The 21917-nt window shown below is 35.6% G+C and overlaps 2 protein-coding genes across 3 annotated transcripts; both read left to right on the top strand.

The window, feature by feature from the left end:
* Positions 1 to 11723: 11723 nt before the first annotated feature.
* LOC120179916 (RNA-binding KH domain-containing protein PEPPER-like) lies at positions 11724 to 17756 on the top strand. Its single transcript, XM_039185368.1, has 9 exons — positions 11724 to 12094; positions 12181 to 12282; positions 12435 to 12665; positions 12808 to 12866; positions 12967 to 13064; positions 13179 to 13291; positions 13442 to 13504; positions 16896 to 16972; positions 17469 to 17756. The coding sequence occupies exons 1-9, from the start codon at positions 11765 to 11767 to the stop codon at positions 17479 to 17481; spliced, it is 1086 nt and encodes a 361-aa protein (XP_039041299.1). The 5' UTR covers positions 11724 to 11764; the 3' UTR covers positions 17482 to 17756.
* A 916-nt stretch (positions 17757 to 18672) lies between these two features.
* On the top strand, positions 18673 to 21502 carry LOC120179917 (peptidyl-prolyl cis-trans isomerase FKBP20-2, chloroplastic-like). 2 transcript variants are annotated; one of them, XM_039185370.1, is made up of 7 exons: positions 18673 to 18796; positions 19545 to 19626; positions 19713 to 19909; positions 20003 to 20112; positions 20400 to 20508; positions 20605 to 20681; positions 21293 to 21502. In XM_039185370.1, exons 1-7 carry the CDS (start codon positions 18703 to 18705, stop codon positions 21410 to 21412), a joined length of 789 nt encoding a protein of 262 aa, XP_039041301.1. In that variant the 5' UTR covers positions 18673 to 18702; the 3' UTR covers positions 21413 to 21502. The 2 variants fall into 2 exon arrangements, with proteins under 2 accessions (XP_039041301.1, XP_039041300.1); XM_039185369.1 differs by having other exon boundaries at positions 18674 to 18796; positions 19707 to 19909.
* Positions 21503 to 21917: the final 415 nt, after the last annotated feature.

Raw genomic sequence — 21917 nt, 5'->3', positions numbered from 1 at the left:
ACTTGGAAACCTTTCCCACCTCCAATTCTTTGATTTACAGAGAAATTACAACAGTAAGTTTTCCCCATAGGCCATAACATACATGTTGGGTAGCAAACAACATTTGTGGAGGGCACTAGGTGCCATTTCATCTGGTTCTGTAGTGGGCAATATAGTATAACTGCACCAGAGATAAGATCTTATACCAGAATCCAGCCTGCAAGAGCTCACTACAAAATCCGGATGATCGGTCCTTTGCTGGGAACCAGTCGGGAAGCTACTGAACAGCATCGAGCAGTTTCAAGTTTGAATCACATCTCGTTGCAGATCACTATCCATTTCAGAATCTCTGATGGTCAGGCAACACATTATAATCTGCTGGAAACTGAAAATTTGACACAATTGAGTAGGGATAAAGACAATATATTGCCTACCAAAACAAGAAGGAAACAGAACAAAGCAAGATACCTGCCATGTTGTCGTCAAAACATGTCATTTCGTGGAACATTTTCAAGATGGCAACAACAATGGTGTGAATGACATGGCCTTTCAGTTAGGCTGAAGCTTTAAACAACAACAACCCAGCATTTTGTATGGAGCACTGAATTAGAAGTCAAAACAAAGTAAAAAACACATGAATATTCTGGCACTTAATGGACTTCCTTGCACATGAGCAGATTATAACCATAAACACCTTTGTATTCAATGTTTCCAACAAGATACATATACGACACCTGCCACGTTGTCGTCAAAACGTTTGTGCTCATGGAACATTTCAAGATGTCAACAACAATGGGGTGAATGACATGATCTTTCAGTTAGGCTGAAGCTTTAAACAGCAAACCCAGCATTTTGTATGGGGCACGAATTAGAAATCAAAACAAAGTAAAAAAACATGAATATTCTAGCACTAAATGAACTTCCTTGCATATTAGTTGAGAATATAACCATAAACACTTCTGTATTCAATGTTTCCAACCAGATGCATATATGATTCATGGCTAACCAGAGACTTCAAGTAGAAATGTCAAAATAACAGATGGAATCATCATTTATCTTGGAAAAAACATCCTAACAAATTTAAGGCCATGCTATACTCTAGTATGTGTGTGTGTGCACGTACGTGAAGGTTGGGAAGCAACCAATAGCCGAAACAGCTGGCAATCAGACAACAAATCAGATAAAATTGAAAATAACAAAATTTATATCCCTAATCATTATGCTGCTATAGTAGGACTAGGCATTTATAGAGTTTCCATATGAAGTTTGTCAAGAGGTTACCAAAAGCAGTTTTTTTCCCTTTAGAGGGAAAACATACTAACTCTCAGACACACATATAAAGCATGGTCAATCATAATAGCGTAACCAAACTCTTTAGTTTCCAATACTGATATATCCATGAAATTACAAGCCTAATCAGTCATTCACATCTTGCCATTAAACGCAAACAAATTTTTCCACACGTTTTGCATAGGCAGTTACGGAATGCATATTTTCACAAGAGCATCAAGTTGATTGTTTGACTTGAGGGCTTCCGTACAGCAAACAAACATCTGAGCATAAGTTGCTACTGGATCCATTCACTTGAACACTTCCAACTGGGGAGTTGAACAAGTAAACTAATTGAGAATGTCATTTTTCTTAGATCAGGTAAATAAAGAAAAACTGATCCCTTTTTACTTTTCACGAAAGCAATTGCAAAGCAAGATTTAAGTCACACAATGCACGGCTTCTACGACTCAAATCTTTCCTATCAATTGTGTCTCGGAATTATGTGAGGCATCTACCTCACAATCTCTTCAAAAAGAAGAGGCACACAAAACAACTTTATAATTCATTAACAATTGAACTTGATCTCAAACCAGTCAAGGGCCAGTGAATTAACCTCTTTTCGTCTCATAAGTTTGCTTTCTGATAGCATGTAATAAAAGATATAATGCCTGCAAGCCAATTAGAAGGGCATTATACCAAATGTCTCAACCTATACACAGGAAACACATGCCTTGAATGATTACTTTTACCATTCACAGGCACATATCTTGCTTGAATGGAAACCAACGGGGTTTGTCACTCGTGCTATCTAGAGATATGACAGAAAGAATAACAAGACTAATTACTTTTACTAAATAATGACAGTTTCCTAATAAATTGAAGCCAGCAGACTAGTCGTTTTTGCTTCAACAAATATGCATTTAAGAAGCAAGAAGGAAAGATATCCAATGTTGCAAATGAATCATAAAGCTGCATTCCTACAATATATGTTTCCTTTATATTCCCTCAAGCATTCTGTATTCTAAGATATAGTAGCTCAAGAATGCTCACATGCTAACTATTTAACCCATCAATTACTGCCATGTGCTCAGAACTACTCAAAACTGTTGATTGCAACACCTGCTCAGTAATCAATCAGTAGTTTCTAAAACGTGCTCAGAACCTCTCAATCCGTTAATTATAGAATGTACTTAGAGCTAATGATTGGGTTGATTACAACACGTGTTCAGTACTCAATCGTTAGTTTCTAGAACATGCTTAGAACCACTCAATACGTTCATTGTAGCATGTGCTTAGAGCTACAGAATCAGTTGATTTCTAACACATGTTCAGTATCGACTTAATTGTTTGATTTAAAACATGGTCATATCTACTTAAACCGTCAATAACTAACAAAGGTCATAACTACTATCCCAAAATTACTCACATTCTCCAACCAATCAACTATCAGCACACTAAAAACATTTTATCTGACAGATGCATATCGGAAGAACAAATAAGAAAGAAACAAATGCACATCAAAACAAGCATGCTCTCGAACTTTCTTGATTAAAAAACAGTTATCATGCTCCAAATTATTTCCACATCTACTTAGTCGTTTGATTACTAACTCGTGGCCTTATCCCTTCTATACATCAATAACTAACAGAGCTCAAAACTACTATCCAATAACCGCCAATGTGTTTCTCCAATAAATCAACTGTTAGGAAATGGAGAACATTTATCTGACCGAAGCATGTTAGAAAGAACAAATGAGAAAGAAACACCTGCACATCAAAACAAGTATGCATCCTGAACTTTCTTCATCGTAAACAATTATTATGCTCTAACTCGTGTTCATATCTACTCAATCGTTTGATTACTAGAAACATTATCATATCTATCTAATCCATCATTAACTAACAAAGCTTAGAACTACTATCCAATAATTACTAATGCAATTTTTCAATCAATCAACTGTCAGCATCAACAAACGGTATTAGCTCTAACATGTTTCATATCTACTTAATTGCTTGATTACTAATACGTGGTCGTATCTACTTAATCGTTTGATTATTAACACGTGGTCGTATCTACTTAATCGTTCGATACTAACATGTGTCATTATAATTAATCCATCAATAACTGACAAGCTCACAACAACTATCCAACTACTACTAACATGTTTCTCCAAGCAGTCAATGTTGGTAAACTAAGAATATTTTATCTGACTGATGCATGTTGGAAAGAACAAAATGAGAAAGAAACACAAGCACAACAAAACTAGTATCCATCCCTAACTTTCCGAATTGGTAAACAGTCATTATGCTATAAAACATGTTCATATCTACTTAATCGTTTGATTACAAACACGTGGTCTACTTAATCATCAATAACTAACAAAGTTCATAATTACTATCCAATGATTACTAACATGTTTCTCCATGCAATTGACTGTTGGCAAAAACATTTTATCTAACTTATGCATGTAGGAAAGAACCAAATGAGAAAGAAACATATGCACATCAAAACTAGTATGCATCCTAACTTTCTGGATAGATAAACGGTCATTATGCTCTAAAACATTTTTTTATAGAAATAGGAGGCCTCGTTAAAAACCTCCCTCATAGTGGTTCCTTTCCCTAAAGAAAGAACCAACCAGCGGAAGGAGGAAAATAGTGCCTTAATTTATTAAATATAACAGCATTACTAAGACTTAAAATTACACCAGAAAACAGAAACTACAAAAACGAATAGAACAACCAAAACCTTACATTCACCCAATCACTTCCTTTGCTCTAAAACGTGTTCATATCTACTTAATCGTTTGATTACTAACAAAGCCCATAACTACTATCCATAATTACTAATGCGTTTATCCAATCAATCAACTCACGGCAACTACGAACACTTTATCTAGTCGACGCATATAGGAAAGAAAAATGATAAAGTAACACAGGCACGTCAAAACAAGTATGCAACACGAACTTTCAGGATCGGGAACAGTCATTATGCTCTTATATTTAACCAGTTCCTTGAAGAACTAACAAGTACTGAAAATCTAAGATCTAAACGATCTACCTTAGAAAACGATTTCCTTTTACATAAACTGAAAGGTAACTTAAAACCCTATTTATGAGTCTGACAAGTTGTATTTACAATCTGTAGGCTGTAGATATTCATAACAAATTTCATAATATACTGTTTCCGCCATCCCTCTAACCTCGTCACATATTAAACAAAAAGGCACAAGAACAAGACGCAATTGTTACCCTTTCATATCTTCGAGCTCATTCGACGACTGCAAAAACGATGTTTAGCAGTCGTCTTTATTCCCACCTTCAGCAGCACTACCATCTAACCCTGCGATCACAAAAGGTCAAACCTTTACTCGGAATAACTTGAGCACGTAATTGAAAAGATTAAACTTTTTGAATAAACAAATCATCAAACCTTCAAAAGAGAGTCAGGGACTTTGTACGATTCAGGAGTTACAGTATGTAACCACATACCAGGAAACAAGTTCTGCAAAAGATTAAAAGAAATTAGAAGAAACATTCAAATCTCAGAAATAGAAGATTGAGTGAATCAAAAGGCTTACATCGAGCTCTTTCTGAACATTCTTGTGTCGCCTTTTCGGCTTTCTGGTAGGCCTTGAACCAGTCATGGCAAAGAGATCATCCTCAATCTCTTCTCTAGTAAGCGAAAGCGAGAACTTCTGTTTCCTTTCCGGTTTTGGTTCAGTTGCATTCCTAGTCCGGCTTGACTCTGGTTTCGGAGCTGAAGCTCCTATCTTAAGCCCGCTCCTGTTTTGATTCTGTGGCTTAGGTATCGGCTTCCTAGGCCTCAGATTCCATGTCTTGGGAATGAAGTCCTCAATGTCTTCCGCATTCAAGCTCTGATCTTCAGTTGGCGGAGCCTCGGCAACAGGGTTAGATCTTTGATGATCTACCCTCAGTTGACTGAGTAGCCGAAACACCAGAACCGTCGATGACTTCTTGTCTGAAATACCCGAAACACCAGAACTGTTGATGGCTTTCATCTTCTCCGAAGGAACCGAAACGCCAGAACTGTTGATGACTTTCTTCTCAGAAGGAACCGAAACGCCAGAACCAATGATGACTTTCTTCTCCGAAAGAACAGAAACACAAGAACCAACGATGAATTTCTTCTCCGAATGAACCGAAGCAACAGCACCAAAGATGAATTTCTTGTCCGAAGGAATCGAAACACCAGAACTGTTGATGACTTTCTTCTCCACAGAAACACCAGAACCAAAGATGGATTTCTTCTCCGAAGGAGCCGAAACACCAGAACTGTTGTTGACTTTCTTCTCCGAAGGAACCGATACACCAGTACCAATAATGACTTTCATCTCAGAAGGAAGAGAACCACCAGAACCGTGGATGACCTTCTTCACCGAAGTTACTTTCTTCTCCGAAGTAACCCAGACACCAGAAGGTCCAGAACTGTTGGTGAATTTCCTCTCCGGAGTGACCGAAACGCCAGAACCGCTGATGACTTTCTTCTCCGGAGAAACCCAAACACCAGAACTGTTGATGACTTTCTCTTCCGAAGTGACCGAAGCACCAGCACCATTGATGAGTTTCTTCTCCGGGTTAATGGAAAGACCAGAACCCGTGGTGACTTTCTTCTCTGAAGAGATCAAAACACCAGAATTGTTTATGACTCTCTTCTCAGGAGTAACCAAAGCACCAGAACCTACCAAGACTCTCCTCGCCAATTTTCCAGTCTTGTGTTCAAGAGAAGGGCCAGAAGAACCATTCGGAGGAGGCACCCGCACTATATTCCTCCTCCGAATAACATCGGAATCGAAATCAGTTTCGCTGGGGCGAGGAGACCTCTGAGTGTTATCGGCGAGTTTCCGGAGGCGTTGAGTATTGTTGTGGTTCATGGCCCATCTGAGGTCATGTAATTGAAAGTTGTGGAGAGGCTGAGATTTCACAGCAGAGAAGAGGAAGAAGAATCAGAAGAATAAGCCATCCCCACAGGTTGAGATTCTCTTTCGTTTCTGTGTGGATTGTTTTTTCTCTTGTTGAGCGAATGATACTGCATTGTGAATAAAAACAAATAAAAAAAAACTCTAACTTTCTTCTCGACTGGAGAATGAAAATCAAATGGCTTATGAATGAGAAACAATGAGAGAAAAACTTTGGTTTATAAAGAAGAGAGAAATCTGAGTTCATGAGAAAAAGGACAAAAAATAGACAGAATTGGTGTACTCAAGTGAAGGGTTTTTGAGGTTTTTATGAGAAGAAGAAACAGCAGTTATATTATGATACTCTCAAACTACGAACAATGGAAGGACAAAAAAACATTTGTTTCCGGTTTTGTCCTTTCATGTTTTGCTTATTTACTTCAAATTTATGAAGCTGTTTTTGAGTCTGAACGCGCGCTGTTCTGTCGTTTGCCCACAACTTCAAGGGTTGTAGACTTGTAGTAGTATTGACTAGGGGTGTAAATGCAATTATCCGTTTTTTAAATATCCGGATTGTATTTGAAATTACTATGATTTTGGACTTGTGTTGTAATTAATTCATATTTGGGATATTATCATAATTAGTAAGTTCTACCATAGATTGATTAATTGACTGCTCTTTATTTCTTACAGATATTACACTTTTCCCAAACCTTTTTAATTAGCTATAATCATCTTCAAACTTTTTTAACTCATTTTTAATTTGCTGAACAAATTATGTGCAAAATTAATTACATAATAATTATCATCATTTTTAATTTATTTTATAATTGTAATAAAAGATTAGGGGTGTTGGGCTAATAGCTGATTTTAGTAACTGGTTTGATTAGTTAATTAAAGAAATTGATTTGATTAATTATTTATATAATAATGTTTAATAAAATTTAATTAATATGGGTAAATGATAAATGAGGGTATTATACATTTAGTTGTTAAGTACATATATGTTTTTATAATACATTAGTCTTTATTAGAGTAAAATTATTTTGATAAAATCAGGGATGAATAATTACTTTGAGCTTCAACCATCATTTCAACATCATCATTGTTCGAAAGTTCGAACATTGTATAAGTTAATGGCAACAATGATGTTGGAAATATGTACTGCAATGACGACATTCTTCTACTACTTGCAACATGAATCTTCTTCGAAATCTTCGTTATCAGCTTCTCAAGAGTTATGTTTCTCTTGAATGATATTTTAACACGCTCATTTGATACAAAAACAACGTCAGTTTCATCTTCTCGAATTTCACCATCATAATAAACAATATCTGAAAGTCGTGTCATTCTTTAAGTTTAAAAATGCGGCAATATTATATCTGCAAAAAAAACTGAAACAAACCTCATTAAATAAATAATATATGAACGAAAATATAACACAATAAATTTTTTACACGTAAACGTAAATAATTTAAATAATATAATTTTATATTACGCAAAACTATTTTGACGTATGCTTATGCTTTCCAATTTTAGAAACACATAAATTAATTGACAACAATTAGTATAATATTTTTTCCATATAATCATAATAAACAATAAGTATAATAAAAAAAATTATAACAAAATTACCTTATAACGAAAAATCGAACGAACTTTTGAATTAAATATGAGAAGATTGTCGGATTGTTGTATTAATTTTTTTTTTGTTGAGAGGAGATGTGAGGAGTTCCGGGGGAAGGGTATTTATAGCCGAAAAAAGTTATTATAATTATGTCAGATTCACAGGTAAGGCCCTGCCCCGCGCTATACCCTACGTGGGCTAAGGCGCTCCCCAGGGGGCGCGCTATACACACGTGTATCTAATGTCAGCATAAGGCGCGTCTCACGGGGCGCGCCTTACCCCACGTGACGTCAAATCAACGTTAAGCGCGCTGTAGGGGCACATCTTTCTGCAAAAGGTGTTAGATCAGGAAATATAGTATGAACGGTACCTAATCGAAAATATTAAATAAAAAAGATGATTTTTCGGGATAAACGCCTTGTTTTTCTATATTTAACATATTCTATGAATATGGAACCCGCATGATCTTTCCATTATATAAAATAAATTTAAACATATGGTATTCAACGTTAAATTTTAAGGTAAAGTATATAAATAGTCTTTTGATTATATGATATTATTTTATTGAGTCTTTCGATTATTAAAAATTATAAAATGATCATTCGATCATAATGTGTTTCTCTGTTGAGTCTCATAATTATTAAAAGTTACAAAATGATCATTCGACAATTCATGTGTTTTAAAGTCGTCCTTTTTTGTTAAATTATTAAGGCTTAAGGGTCACTGTTGCCCCTGTAGTTGATCAAATTTATCGATTTATTCCTTATCGTATTTTCGCATCAATTTAGCCATCGAAGTTGTTTAATTACATTATTTTATACCATTAACCGTTAAGACTAACAGAACTGTTAGTTTATGTTGACGTGGATGCCACCTATTTCCATCTCAGATAATATTACTGACGAGTCTAATTGATGATTTGGCACTTATAAAAAATATTTTTTTTAATATTAACTAACATGTACCCCAAATCCCTTATTTTCCCCTAGTGCCTTAATCTTGAAAATGAACGAAGAGAGCAAACAAATACCCAAAATGAGAGATGAGGTCGTTGTTGAAGCGATTAAGCCCCTCGAGGAGCTGTTTCACGAGGGTTCCTCATTGGTTGCAATTTAGAAACAACCGACCGTTGTCCTCGCCAGATATGAAAATCAGAGTCGAAGTTGTTGAACATGTGCTTCATCTGCAAAAAGAATGTGGGTTTGACTGGGTTCAAGTGCCGCTGAGGAGTACATTTTACGACGAGCATTGGTACCCAGAAAAACACGAGTGTTCTTTCGATTTCAAGGGCACCAGTCATGATGCGATCGCCAATACCATTCCCGTTATTAAAACCGACAAAGTTTGCCTTCGATTTCAAGGGCATCGATAAGACTATCTGGAACTGAAGATCGAATTGTTGTTTATTTTACAAGTTTATGAGGGATTAGAAGAATTTAGGGGATTATTACACTGTTAGGATGATATTTAGAGAGTTTATAAATTTGAGTTGATGAACCAGATATTTCTATGGATTTAGCTTATAGGATGATATTTAGAAAGAATATCCATGTTTGTCTCAGGTTTTTATAAAGGGAAAATATGTTAATGGTGCTGAAGTGATTAAGAGCATGTTTGAAGTTAGGGAATTGGCTAAGATTCTTAATGATTTCCCCAGGATACAATCTGGGTTTTGTTTGCGATTGTTGTGGTGATGTCAAGTTTGTGCCTTGTGGGGATTGTAGTGGGAGTCGGAAAGTGTTCGATGAAGACGAAGGGTTGTTTAAAGTATTTTTTATTTATTTGTTTAATAATTATCACATCATCAACTAAACACATCAACAATATTATCTGAGGGGGAAATAATTGACATCTACATCAGTAAAAACTAACGGTTCTATTAGTTTTAACGATTATCGGTATAAAATGATGCAGTTAAACAATTTCGAGAGTTAAATTGATGCGAAAATACGATAAGTGCGAAATTGATAAATTTATTCTACTACAAAGGCAATAGTGACCTTTAAGCTAACTATTAATGGTCGTCTAAGCTTAATATTAACATGTTGACTGAGATATGATAAAATATGATCCCAGTCGACCATCAATTTTATCATATCTCAATTAACATGTTAACGTCTAGGGATGAACATAAGACCTGAACCCAACAGGTTCTGACCTGACCCTTAATCTAATTACTAATGGTAAGGTTTTTTATTTAAAAAATCAAGTTCGGGTCGGGTCAGGTCGGATTTTTTAAAGGTGATGGTTAGGTCGAGTTCAGTTTTAGGGTAAAAAATACTCGATCCAACCCAAAAAAAAATATAATTTTACCTAATATACTTAAGGATAATTATAACAATACCCATTTATATATTATTTTTTTAGTTAAATCCCTATTTTTTATTGAATAAAAATAATATTTTTATTATTATTTCGGTTCGGGGTCAGATTTGGATTTTATCTTAAAAAGTCAGGTCGGTTTCGGGTGGGGTGGAAGGTATATATTTTTCGTGTAGGGTCGGATCGGGTTGATCTAAACCCGACCGGTGCCCATCCCTATTAACGTCCAGCTTAAACAATTGTTAAATTTTTATCGAAAAAAGATGAGTTTTGAAAATATAAATAGTTGGGTGACTATTTTGTAACTTTTAATAATTAAGGGACTCAACATAACAATGCTTAATGGTTAAGGGATCATCTTATAACTTTGAATAATTGAAAGACTCAATAAAATAGCACCCCATAGTCAAAACACCATTTATGTACTTCACCCTAAATTTTAATTGAATTAGTTGCATAGCATGTTTTCAGATTGTGACTTTGATCATAAAATAGTTCTTGATTTTTTTATTATTTTAATTTTATTTTACATTACAATCTTTATTTTAAATTGACCTCTAAAATTTTAAATATTTCAATTTCATCCAAAATTTATATGTATATTTTAAGCACGTCTCTTGTAAATAAAATTGTTAGGTTAAGTTATATTATTATATGTTTGAAAAAAATTTAGGTTAAATTATGATTGAAACTAATGACATATTTAGATGAATTTGAGAATGAAAGTAAAGGATTTAAGAGTTTGAGGTTAGTTTAGAATAAATGTCATAATTTAAATATTAAATTAAAATATTTAAAAGTTTAAAAACCAAATTATAATTCTCTGGTGAAATGATTAGATAGGGGAGTAGTTAAATTGTCATCGGGCTATAATTAGTTAGGTCTTTGGCAGTTAATTGGATCGTTTAATAATCTAGTAGATGATTATAAGTCTGTTGGGCGGTTTTATTAATTTGTTAGAATTTGGGTTGTAGATACTAATGGGCTTAAAGGACTTAAGTTTGTATGAAATCTAAATAAAAGTTTAACTAACCATTTTCCTTTAGTTATCATCGTCATGTTTCTCGTATGGTATTAGATTTTTTATAGTTTTATCATTAGAAATAATAACTTCAGTCTAATTTGACAAATTTTGATTTGCTAAGATTAAGTTCTATTCAAACCGATCGTTACCCTACCTGACGACCATTTTATAGATGAAAAACTATCACAATTGGAATTGACATAAGTTGAATCAGGTTTTTAAAATTTAGGGTTTTTAATATTTTGAAAAAAATTAGGCATTTTTTAATAAAAAATATATTTTTAAAATTTATTTAAAATTATCAGAACGTAACACATATTACTTAACATAATTTTTAACGACAATTATCATCCGAACACTTAGATGAATCAAAAAAATTTAAAACACATACTTTAAAAAATTATATAATTTGAACACTTAATTAAAAATACCTTGAAAAAAAGTAATATCTAATTAGCCAATTTACTTTGTGATCCGAGTTTGAAGTTCCAAATGTCCTTTCAGCGGGGTATATAGGTAAATCAACATGCTGAAGCAAGTTAAAGCCCTTGACTTCAGACTTCAGAGCTCCTACGGATACGCTTCGCCCTCTTCTTCTCTGCTTTTTGCCGAGCCACAGGCGATGGCTCAGCCTGATGAAATTCCTATAAATACCCCACTGGCCCCCACCTCTCAAATCGAAGCTCAACCTCCGTACCCGGTCCAATCCCAGCATCCGCCCCGAAAGGATATTTTGTCCACCGCCAAACGCCGCCGCGAGGAAGAAGACCCTACGGCGGCATATGATACGGGAGAATCGGCCCCAAAACGACAGGCAAAAGCTCAGGACGTTGTTTTCCGTATTGTCGTTCCTTCGAAGCAGATCGGTAAAGTAATCGGCAAAGGAGGTCATAGAATCCAAAAGATTCGTGAAGACACCAAAGCTAACATCAAAATCGCGGATGCAGTCGTCGTAAGTTTAGAAATATCACGATTTTTTTATATGTCGTCTTCCGTTTGATTGTTCTTTTTATGAAGTAATTGGTTAATGTTTCGCAGCGACATGAAGAGCGTGTGATTATTATAAGCTCTAAAGATAATGAGAACATGGCTTCTGATGCGGAAAATGCACTTCAGCAGATAGCTACCTTAATCCTAATGGTAACTCCTTTTTACTGCGAATGTAACTGAAACAAAAAGGATGAATTTCAAGGCATAAGAGCACGGGAAAATATGCCTTTGTTATTTTCATGGGCTTTATTGTTGTTTTTTAACCGTGGGCGTTTTTTGTATCCTATTCTATTTATTAATAGGAAGACGATGGTAGTACAGAAGCAGCAAAGGTCGGTGCTGTCGGTGCAGGACATGTTGCAGCAAATACTATAAGACTTTTGATTGCTGGGTCGCAAGCAGGCAGCTTAATTGGGATGTCTGGCCAAAACATTGAGAAACTGAGGTCTTCCTCTGGAGCCTCTATCACAATTCTTGCTCCGAACCAGTTGCCCTTGTGTGCATCGGCTCATGAATCTGATCGAGTTGTTCAGGTTAGATTTTAACATGGTTAAAGCTTGATGAGATAGGCTTGCAAACATTGTTCCCCATTTTTGAATCTTAACTGTGTCCTGTGTACTACTGTTTTCTTGCTCTGATATAACTGGATGATGATCAAATTCTTACTGAACTCAGATATCAGGTGATTTTCCAGCCGTACTGAAGGCTCTGGCTGAGATTGCTTATCAACTCAGGTATAATAAGTGGAGTTTTTCTTGAGTTTATTTCCTAAATACGACTAGCTATTTTCTAAAGATGAAATATATTTAACTTTTATGTTGAATCCATGTTCAGGGAAAACCCACCACGGCAAGTGATTTCTATTAGTCCGGCATATAATTTTAACTTGCTTCGCCCTGCTCCGACCCAGCCATTTGTGGACCCTACTTCAGGTTAATCAATAACTTTCATAAGCTATTTTTAGCTGCCAACTGCTACATTCTGTGGCTATCAAGTTTTAATATTTTCTTATAACCACATCATCTTTAGGACAACCACTCTTGCAGCTGATTTTGTAACTTTCGAGATGGTGGTTTCGGAGACATATATTGGTGGATTGATCGGTAGATGTGGCTCAAATATTTCAAGGATCAGAATCGAGTCTGGAGCAACTATAAAGGTAGGTGGATTTTTGTTTCTTACTTGCCCTATGGATTCAATCTTTAGCTATTCTTTGACTTAACTTTCAGGTGTTTTAGGTTAATTATCAATGTTTACAAATTAGGTGTGACCTTTTCAACTTCTAAATGTATTAGTTTTACTGTTGCAGGTTTATGGTGGGAAAGGAGAACAAAATGTGAGGCACATTCAGTTCAGTGGTAGTTCTCAACAGGTAATAATTTTCATTAAATGTTCTAAGATTCTGTAATTTTTAGCCCAAAGATTTATTGGCGTAAACCATTGTTACACTTTTGATGTTTTTTCCTTTCAAAACACTGTTTCATGATGTCATATAGGATATTGACTGGCAAGACTAGAGTTATACAAGAAACAAAAGTAGAAATCTAGTGTAATAGAGGAAACAAATAAAACTCTAATTGCCTGCCATCCATATATTTATCACCTTCCTTTTTTAATATTACTTTACACTAAAGTCAGCCTCATCAGTACTCCCCTTCTTGGAGTTGAGATTTTCCTCAAGCTTAAGTTCAGGATAAGCCTCTTGTTGAGATTGTCCTCAAGGTCAAATTCAGGATAATCTTCTTGTAAAATTACAAATGTGTCTCAGGTGGTGCTTTCTTTAAAATAATCTACCCATTGCACTGACACTTGTTTACCTTGATTGAGCATGCTACGAATGATAGCTTGTGGGGTGGGTAAGGCCTTGCTGTCTCACACTAAGAAAAGTCTCTGACAACAGTTGGTTAGGGTCCTTGTATTCTTTGAACAAATAAACATGGAACACATCATGTATCTTGCTGCCCACTGGTACCTCAAGTTGATAGGCACTGTCCCTATGTTGTTCAAGATCTTAAAAGGACCAAAGTACTTCAAGTAGTTTGTGATGCTTTTGTTTAGTTATTGGCAACTGTTGATATTGCTGAAGTTGCAACTAAACGCAACCTCCAACTCTAAAATTCAACTTTCTATTCCCCACATCTTAAGTGTTCATTCGTTGTTGAGCTTGCAAGAGTCTGTCCCTAACATTTTGGAAAAGTGCATCCCTATGTTGTAGAGTTTTTATCCACAACTTCAATCCTCGTAGAACCAACCAAATAGGAAAGAAAATGAGATGGGTCCTTGCCATATACTGATTGGAAAGGGTTGGCACCAAGGATAGTGTGATTAGAGGTGTTGTATCAATTGAGGCCCATGGAAAACAATCGACCTACTTTTGTTTCTTAGTAGAGATGCATCACAAATACATCTCTATTGTTTGATTAACCACCTCTGTTTGACAAACAAATTGGGGATAGTATGCTGAAGAAAAGGGTCTATGGTTCAGTTGAAGGCATTTTTCTTTAGAAGAGATGTTAAGGGTGCAACCACTTGCCCAGTGTCCTTGATGGATTTTTTTTGTAGTATCTTGCCAAACCAAGAAAGTCTTGTAGAGCCTTGGTAGATCAAAGAGCTAGTTAATCAGTCACAACTTTGATTTTTAATATGATTAGCCTTTACTCTATCACCATGGATGACATGACCAAGATAGGCTATTAGGGACTCACCAAAGAACCACATAGACTTCTTTAAGAACATGTTATCTCGCAAGAGTTCAAAAACTAGTCTTACGTTATGCATATATTCATTGCTATAAATTAATATGCCATCAAAGAAGACTAAAACTAACTTATGCAAATATGGGTGGAAAATGTCATTCATCAAACTCTAAACTATAGAAGGGATATTGGTAAGCCCGAATGGCATGATAAGAAACTCAAAGTGCCTCTGGTGGGTTCGGAAAGTTGTCTTTTCCACATCTTTGATGCCATTCTAATTTGAAAATAACCCGACCGTTAATTTAACTTTGTAAATTGTTTTGCCCTATGAAGTTCATCCACTACAAGAATTAGATATTTATCCTTCACAGTGCAAGCTCGCAGTAATCAAGACAAAACAGCCATCACCCATCATGCTTCTTTACCAATAGTACTGTAGAAGAGAATGGGGATCTACTGGGCTGAATGAGTCCTTGTAGCATTTGATCACATTGTTTCTAAATCTCATCCTTTTGAAAATGTGGGTATCGATATGGTCTGACTACAATTTGTCCTGATCCTAGTTTAAGAGGAATGCAATGGTCAAATCCACTGTTAGGAGGCAACCCAAACAGCTCTTGGGACGAATGTGCAAATTCAACCAATAGTAATTGAATTCTGACATTGAATTTGACCTAGTCGTGGAACTACTTCTGGAAGCTGCTCTTGCTATAGTATCTCCTTTTTTGTTTACAACAAATTTCATTGTCAAGGAGCTGAAGTCCCACAAAATCTGAACAAGGGTAAAAAACATTTTAACCCCCAAAATCACATCAAACCCCTCTCATGGTATGGTATAAAAATCAGCTTGAAAGCTGTCATTTGCATCCGTGAACTATACTGATTTACAAATACCTATGCTAGGCACTCGTTCTCCATTCGCCACACAAACTTGCAGCCCAGCTTTTCCCATGCTTCCAATCCCAACTTTGGCATCGAAAATTCACTTAAGAAGTGTGTAATGCCTGAATCGATGAGTACTGGTACTGTTACTCCCAAAACCTTTGCTATCAATTGCATAGTAGGTGAGTTAGGAGTACCGCTGATGGCATGTAAAGAAATCTCAGGGTCATCCACCTCATCATTATCTTGGTCGCCTTCATAATCTGGTACTTAAATCCAGAATAACCTTTTACATTTGTGACCCATGGAAAAGAACTCATCACAATTATAACACGACCCCTTAGCCCTTCTTTCCACCATTTTGTCTGTGTCAATCTCTTGATAAAGGGTGCTGAAGAACCTACTTTGCTGCTGTTCTCTATTGGTTTCATTGGTTGTTCTCTCCCTTCGCATCCAAGCTCTTAGTCATTGGATTGATAGGATTGCTACCAATGTTTTGGGAAGTTGGTCCAGAACTGGTTGGTTCGAGATGACATTTTTGAAGAGACTTTTTGTTTATGTTTCAATGCTTGAGCCATGTTCATTGCGACTCCAAGGTTTCCTGGCTGCTGCATCTCAATATCGATTCCAAGTTCATCTACATCAGTTTAAGATCAGAAGTCCTAGCCAATAATGATTGATCGATTCCAAGCTCATCAACAGTGGTTTAAGATCAGAAGTCCTAGCCAATAATGATTGAAATTGGCTTTGATATTCTTCTACAGTCCTGGTCTGTTTCAGGTTGGCAAGTTCCCCCCATGGGTGATTACTTATAGGTGGCCCAAATAACATTCCTTAAATGCCCCAGTCAAGGCTTGCCTCTTATTTTATCAAACCATAGTTGCTCCTCTCCTAAGAGATGAAATGCTGCTAATCCTACCTCATAAATGGGAAATTCCTTCTTAACAGTATCGTGACACCATGGTCCTACCTTGTTGCGAGTCTAAATTCCCCCTTTTGCCTCCACTGCTGTCTTGTCCCCAGACTAAAGTTATAAAAGGAAACAGCAATACAAATCTAATGTAATAGAGGAATCAAATGAAACTCTAATTTATTGCCATCTCTGATATTGCTTTCCTGTAAAAGCATCCACTTCAGATTCTTTGTCAGGTGTCTTACCTTGTTTCAATTATGGATTCTTCTCAGGTTGCCTTAGCAAAGCAGAGGGTTGATGAGTGCATATATTCTCAGGTGTTGCAACAAGCTGGTACTCAACCACCAGGGTAATTTTCCCACCATATTTAGTTTTCCATCTTGCCATTTGTTGGAAATATTTATTAATGCAGTTGCATTTTCTGGCGTGAGAATCTTTGAAACCCTGTTTCTGTATATCCTTGGTTGTGTATAAATTTAGTTTACTATATCCATGCACACTAATAAAAATTGGGTGTTTATGATGATCACATTAGTGCTTAAGATGGGTGTTAGGCTTTTAGCATGTAAGTTATATATTATTGTTTGATAATCCATTCAGCTCCGAGTATTTCATCTGAACACAATTTTGAGTGGAGCCTATATCTAATACATGTATCCCGTTGGCCGTTAGAGGTATAATCCATCATGCTTATTAAACTGATGTGTTATCTTATTCATCATCATGCTTTACTAGATGTATCCATTGATGACAAAATCTTATCATGTAGAAGTTTGAAGATGGGGGCGATTTGTGCCCCTTGTTCTGGTTCTTCGCTAAGCTTAACATAGATGTATTTCTCTCAGTTTGCAGATGTAACGAAAGCGTCAACGAAATATCCTTCTGATCATCAACAGTCGAAGGCCTGTTTTGGCTCAATGTGGTGTTGCACCTTCTGGCCTAGTAGCTAAGGCTTTATGATATGTTCCAAAATGGATAGACAAGTGAATCGCCAGGTTTTTAGTTTGCTGTTTAAGCGTATAGGGCAGGCTTGTATTCTACTAATGATTGAAACTAGAGCAGTGCTTGAAGGTCGAAAAGATGATAACTAAATTGACATTAACATGGTTAGAAAAGTGGAATGGTTCATCATTTGCCTGATATGTGCGGAATTGTAAACTTCATAAATGGTTAGTGTAAGTTTTTGGTACGCGTGTACTTAGTTTTCGTGCTTTACGAAGAGAGTGCATCTGTTAAGTTCACATACGTGAACTGTGAATAAATTGAAGGGCTTAATTGAGGTACTAAAAGCATAGGAACAGGGACAGGGACGGCCAAGAATAAATAGTAAAAAAAATGGTGGGTTAAGTCTAAATAAATTGAAATTGAGAGTCTAGATTCGTAAATACCCTTCATATATCAATAAAAGAAATTTGGGAGCCACCGTCCCCTAGGGTCTGACGTGAATTAATTAGTTAAGTAATTATTTCATAAATTAGTAAAGTTAGTCTATTTAGTGTTTCGTCCAAAATGAAAAGGCACTTTTTCAAACCTTTTATAAAAAATAATTAAGTTCTTAAAAGTTTTGCGCCAAATGTTCTATAACTTGAGATTTTAGTAATCTATCCTTTTGATTAATATTTATTATTAAATTTAATTATTATTTTTATCAGTGACTCGGTGTAATTAAATACATTTTTATAGGTTCATTCGGTTTTAATGAAATTTTAGAATTGATTAGAATTTTAATAAAACATCTAATAGAGAATTTTAATGTGTATTATTTCAAAAAAAATATTAGTACCTAACACATTGTAAGTATGTTACGATTAAAATCCGTTGTTGATTTTATTTTTTAAAATTTGAGAGTTTAATTGGTTTAATTTATAAATTTGAGGATTTAATTGTGTGTAGAAGGAATTAATAGGCTTAAATAAATTGTTTTCTTTCAAAAAGTTTGAGGATTAATAGAGCAAAGAAACAAGACAATGTCCTAGATCAAACATGTAATAAGCCTTTTGGGTAGAAAAATAAGTATCAGGAAATGGCAGGGGTGATTTGAGAATTTGAGATTTTACTCGCAACATAAGGATAACATGAATGCATTACGAGGCAAACGGCTACTGTAAGCCTGGAAAACGAGCCATGCCCATCATTCTCTCAACTCCCCTTCTGTCCGAACCATCGTTAATCTGTAAGTACCCGACTTTCTCTTACGTTTTCATCATCTTTATCGGAAAACTTGTCTGCAAAAGGCGAAATTGTTAATGTTATTCTTCCAACAGCTTTTATGCTTTCCGTTTTCTGGGTGTTTCTAATTCGACCTTTTAAACACCTCCTCCGTTATTTCTTTACCCATGAGGTGTTTCCAATTTGGCCTTTTCGTGTGTTGCAACCCTTAACCACAACTGCACAAAACTCTTGGAAGTATCCATGCCCGCATGCACGGACGCGTGATTTTATATTAGGGTGCGAATTTAGTAACTTATATTATAAATTTAGAGTGTGTAAAAAGTAAAATTATAAAATTTCAGCCGTACGGAATATGATTCTCAATAGAAAGTATGAAGAAAATACCAATTTGAAATTATTAGGACTGCGATCGCAACCCCAGCGCCTTCATTCTAGTCTAAGTAACATATGAATATGTATATCCGACATATGAATATGGAGATATGAGTTAACCTTGTATGCGTCGGATGTATACTTGTATCCGACTCTCACACTCTAGTCTAAGTAACATATGAATATGGTGTTGCCTTTCAGTTCATTCTATTTTGAACTGTTATCTACTATGGGTTTTGGCAATTCCTGCATTAAGGTGCTTGTATGTTTCAGGAACTTCTTTTATCAATCAAGCAATGAACTCAGACGTGTCATATTCCTATACCTTTTCTATATCAGTATATCTTGTTCATACTTTTTGACATGTTACATTTCAGCACATTTCGGGATAGGAAAGTTTTCCACTCAAAGGAAGAAAAATGCAATTTTCTGCTCGAGTCATGGTTTAAACGATAATGGGTGAGGCAGCTGTTATAATCTCTTCCTTTCCTATGTTTTTAAAGGTTGCTTACGTCCTTACCTTGGTGCATTTTGTTTTGGGCTAGTGTTCATCGGAAGGAAAACTCGAACCGTAGGTTTCTTCTTTTTGTCTTAGTCTCATCAGGCTTGTCTCCGACCTTGGCTTCTTCCGGAAAGACCAAGAGTAATAACCCGTATGACGAAAAACGCTTGCTAGAACAGAATAGACGGAGACAAAAAGAAAACAATGCTCCCGAAGATTTTCCGAATTTCGTTAGAGAAGGTTTGTGTTGCAATTATAGGAAGCTCAAACCGTCTTGTAATATCTAGTAGGATGCACTCCATCTACAAATATTCACCTCGTTTCCAAATTCAGGCTTTGAGGTTAAGGTTGTAACTTCGGAGGATTACAAAAAGAGTGATTCGGGGCTTATATACCGGGATTACGAAGTTGGTAAAGGTGATTGCCCAAAGGCTGGTCAACAGGTTTTCTCTTTCGTTGTCTTTTACCAATCCGTTCCTTTCCATTATTTGCATTACTATAAAATTATTACTCGAATGAATCTTTATCAGCATGCACATGATTTGTTTTGGCTGCATTTGTAGTAATCTTGTATCGTTAAGAGAATACTTCTCTCTAAAACATGATTAAGTCCACATTGAATTTCATAAGATATTCTTACTCTTTAAAGTCGGTTTTGCGGACTATTGAAGCTACATCGTATATGATTGATGTATCCATTTATGTTTCCTAACTACGAAGAGGTTTTCAGGTCACCTTTCACTATATTGGTTATAATGAGTCTGGCCGGCGCATTGATAGCACCTATATACAGGGTGATCCTGCCAGAATCCGCGTTGGAACTAATGCAGTGGTTCCAGGTATAAATTTGGCTTAACATCCCCTGCAAAATATAAGCAACGAAATGTATAACGGAATATACACATAGAAACGATTGAAATAGATGATATATGCAGGATTTGAGGAAGGAATTCGGGACATGAGGCCAGGGGGAAAGAGAAGGATAATCATTCCTCCAGAGCTTGGACCGCCGGTTAGTGATTCCTATGGCTTATTTTATTTCCTTTTGGCACGATACCTTGTTTTCAGGTTTACTATGTGTTTCTAGTGTTGCCATAACCTCTGACCAGTACCAAGATTATTCATTCCATATGCTTCTGCAATTAGCTCAGCTTCGATATGAACTTAAATTTTCTTTGTTGATTAGTAGACCGAAAGGAATCACTACTCTAGATATTGAAAAGGAGGGCAATTCCCTGGGCTCTTATCTCGACCAACATTCTATACTATATTTCTTTCTATTTGATTGATTGAGCATTAAACAACAACTGCTTCTCCAGTATGTTATGGAAACAACATAGTGGAGTCAGCTATGTAGGTTACTGTATTATGTTTGGATCATATTCTCAATAAGCTCGATAAAGCGAGGCCCTTTTCAAGGGTCTCGATCCTTTTATGTTAAATTAGTAGGAAGAATGACTGAAAACTAAGTTCTCAACACCTAAAAAACCTTCGAGAAAAGAAAACTGTAAGCATCAATGCTAGTATAATGTTCATTTCCCACGTCTAGATTCCCTGTTTCTGCCATGGGTTAGATCAACTTCGATTAATTCGATTCGTCGGAAATCTTGTTTCCCTCTGCAGGTGGGGCCTTCAACATTTTTCAGCTCGAAACAGTTCGAAGTTTTCGATATAGAATTACTGGGCATACAAAACTGTCAAAGGAGAACCATAGCATTTTATTCTGATGTTGTATGCAGTTGAGTGATTGGGAACATCTAAGTCCTAGAAGGAAGCCAAGTTTATCATGTAATATATCATTCTTCTCCCTTCACAAGAATCATATCCTTTTTTTTAAAAAAATAATAATGTTTAAAAGACATGGATAGTGCTTTTAGATATATTTTTCTTTAATTTTCAATCAAAAAACCTAAATATTCTTATGGATAGTCACGGTTTTGAGGGGCAGAGTTTGTTAATAATTTAGATGATTAATTTTTGGGTAAACTATAATTTTTGGGCAGAGTTTGAAACATATGAATAATCAGATGATTATTTTATAAATTTTAATAATGAGGGGACTCAACAAATTAATACCTTATACTTTGAGATCATTTTGTAGCTTTTAATCGTCATGGACTCAATAAAATAATACCTTGTAATCGATGTTATTTTATAATTTTTAATAGTTGAAAATTTAATAAAATAATATAATATAATCGAGAATTATTTGTGGTTTTTATCCTTTTATTTCATCGAGATAAATTTT

Source organism: Hibiscus syriacus, unplaced genomic scaffold, assembly GCF_006381635.1.
Source record: "Hibiscus syriacus cultivar Baekdansim isolate YM2019G1 unplaced genomic scaffold, ASM638163v2 tig00112471_pilon, whole genome shotgun sequence".
Taxonomy (NCBI): domain Eukaryota; kingdom Viridiplantae; phylum Streptophyta; class Magnoliopsida; order Malvales; family Malvaceae; genus Hibiscus; species Hibiscus syriacus.
Note: the sequence above shows the minus strand (reverse complement) of the source record. Positions and strands in the feature narration are given on the sequence as shown.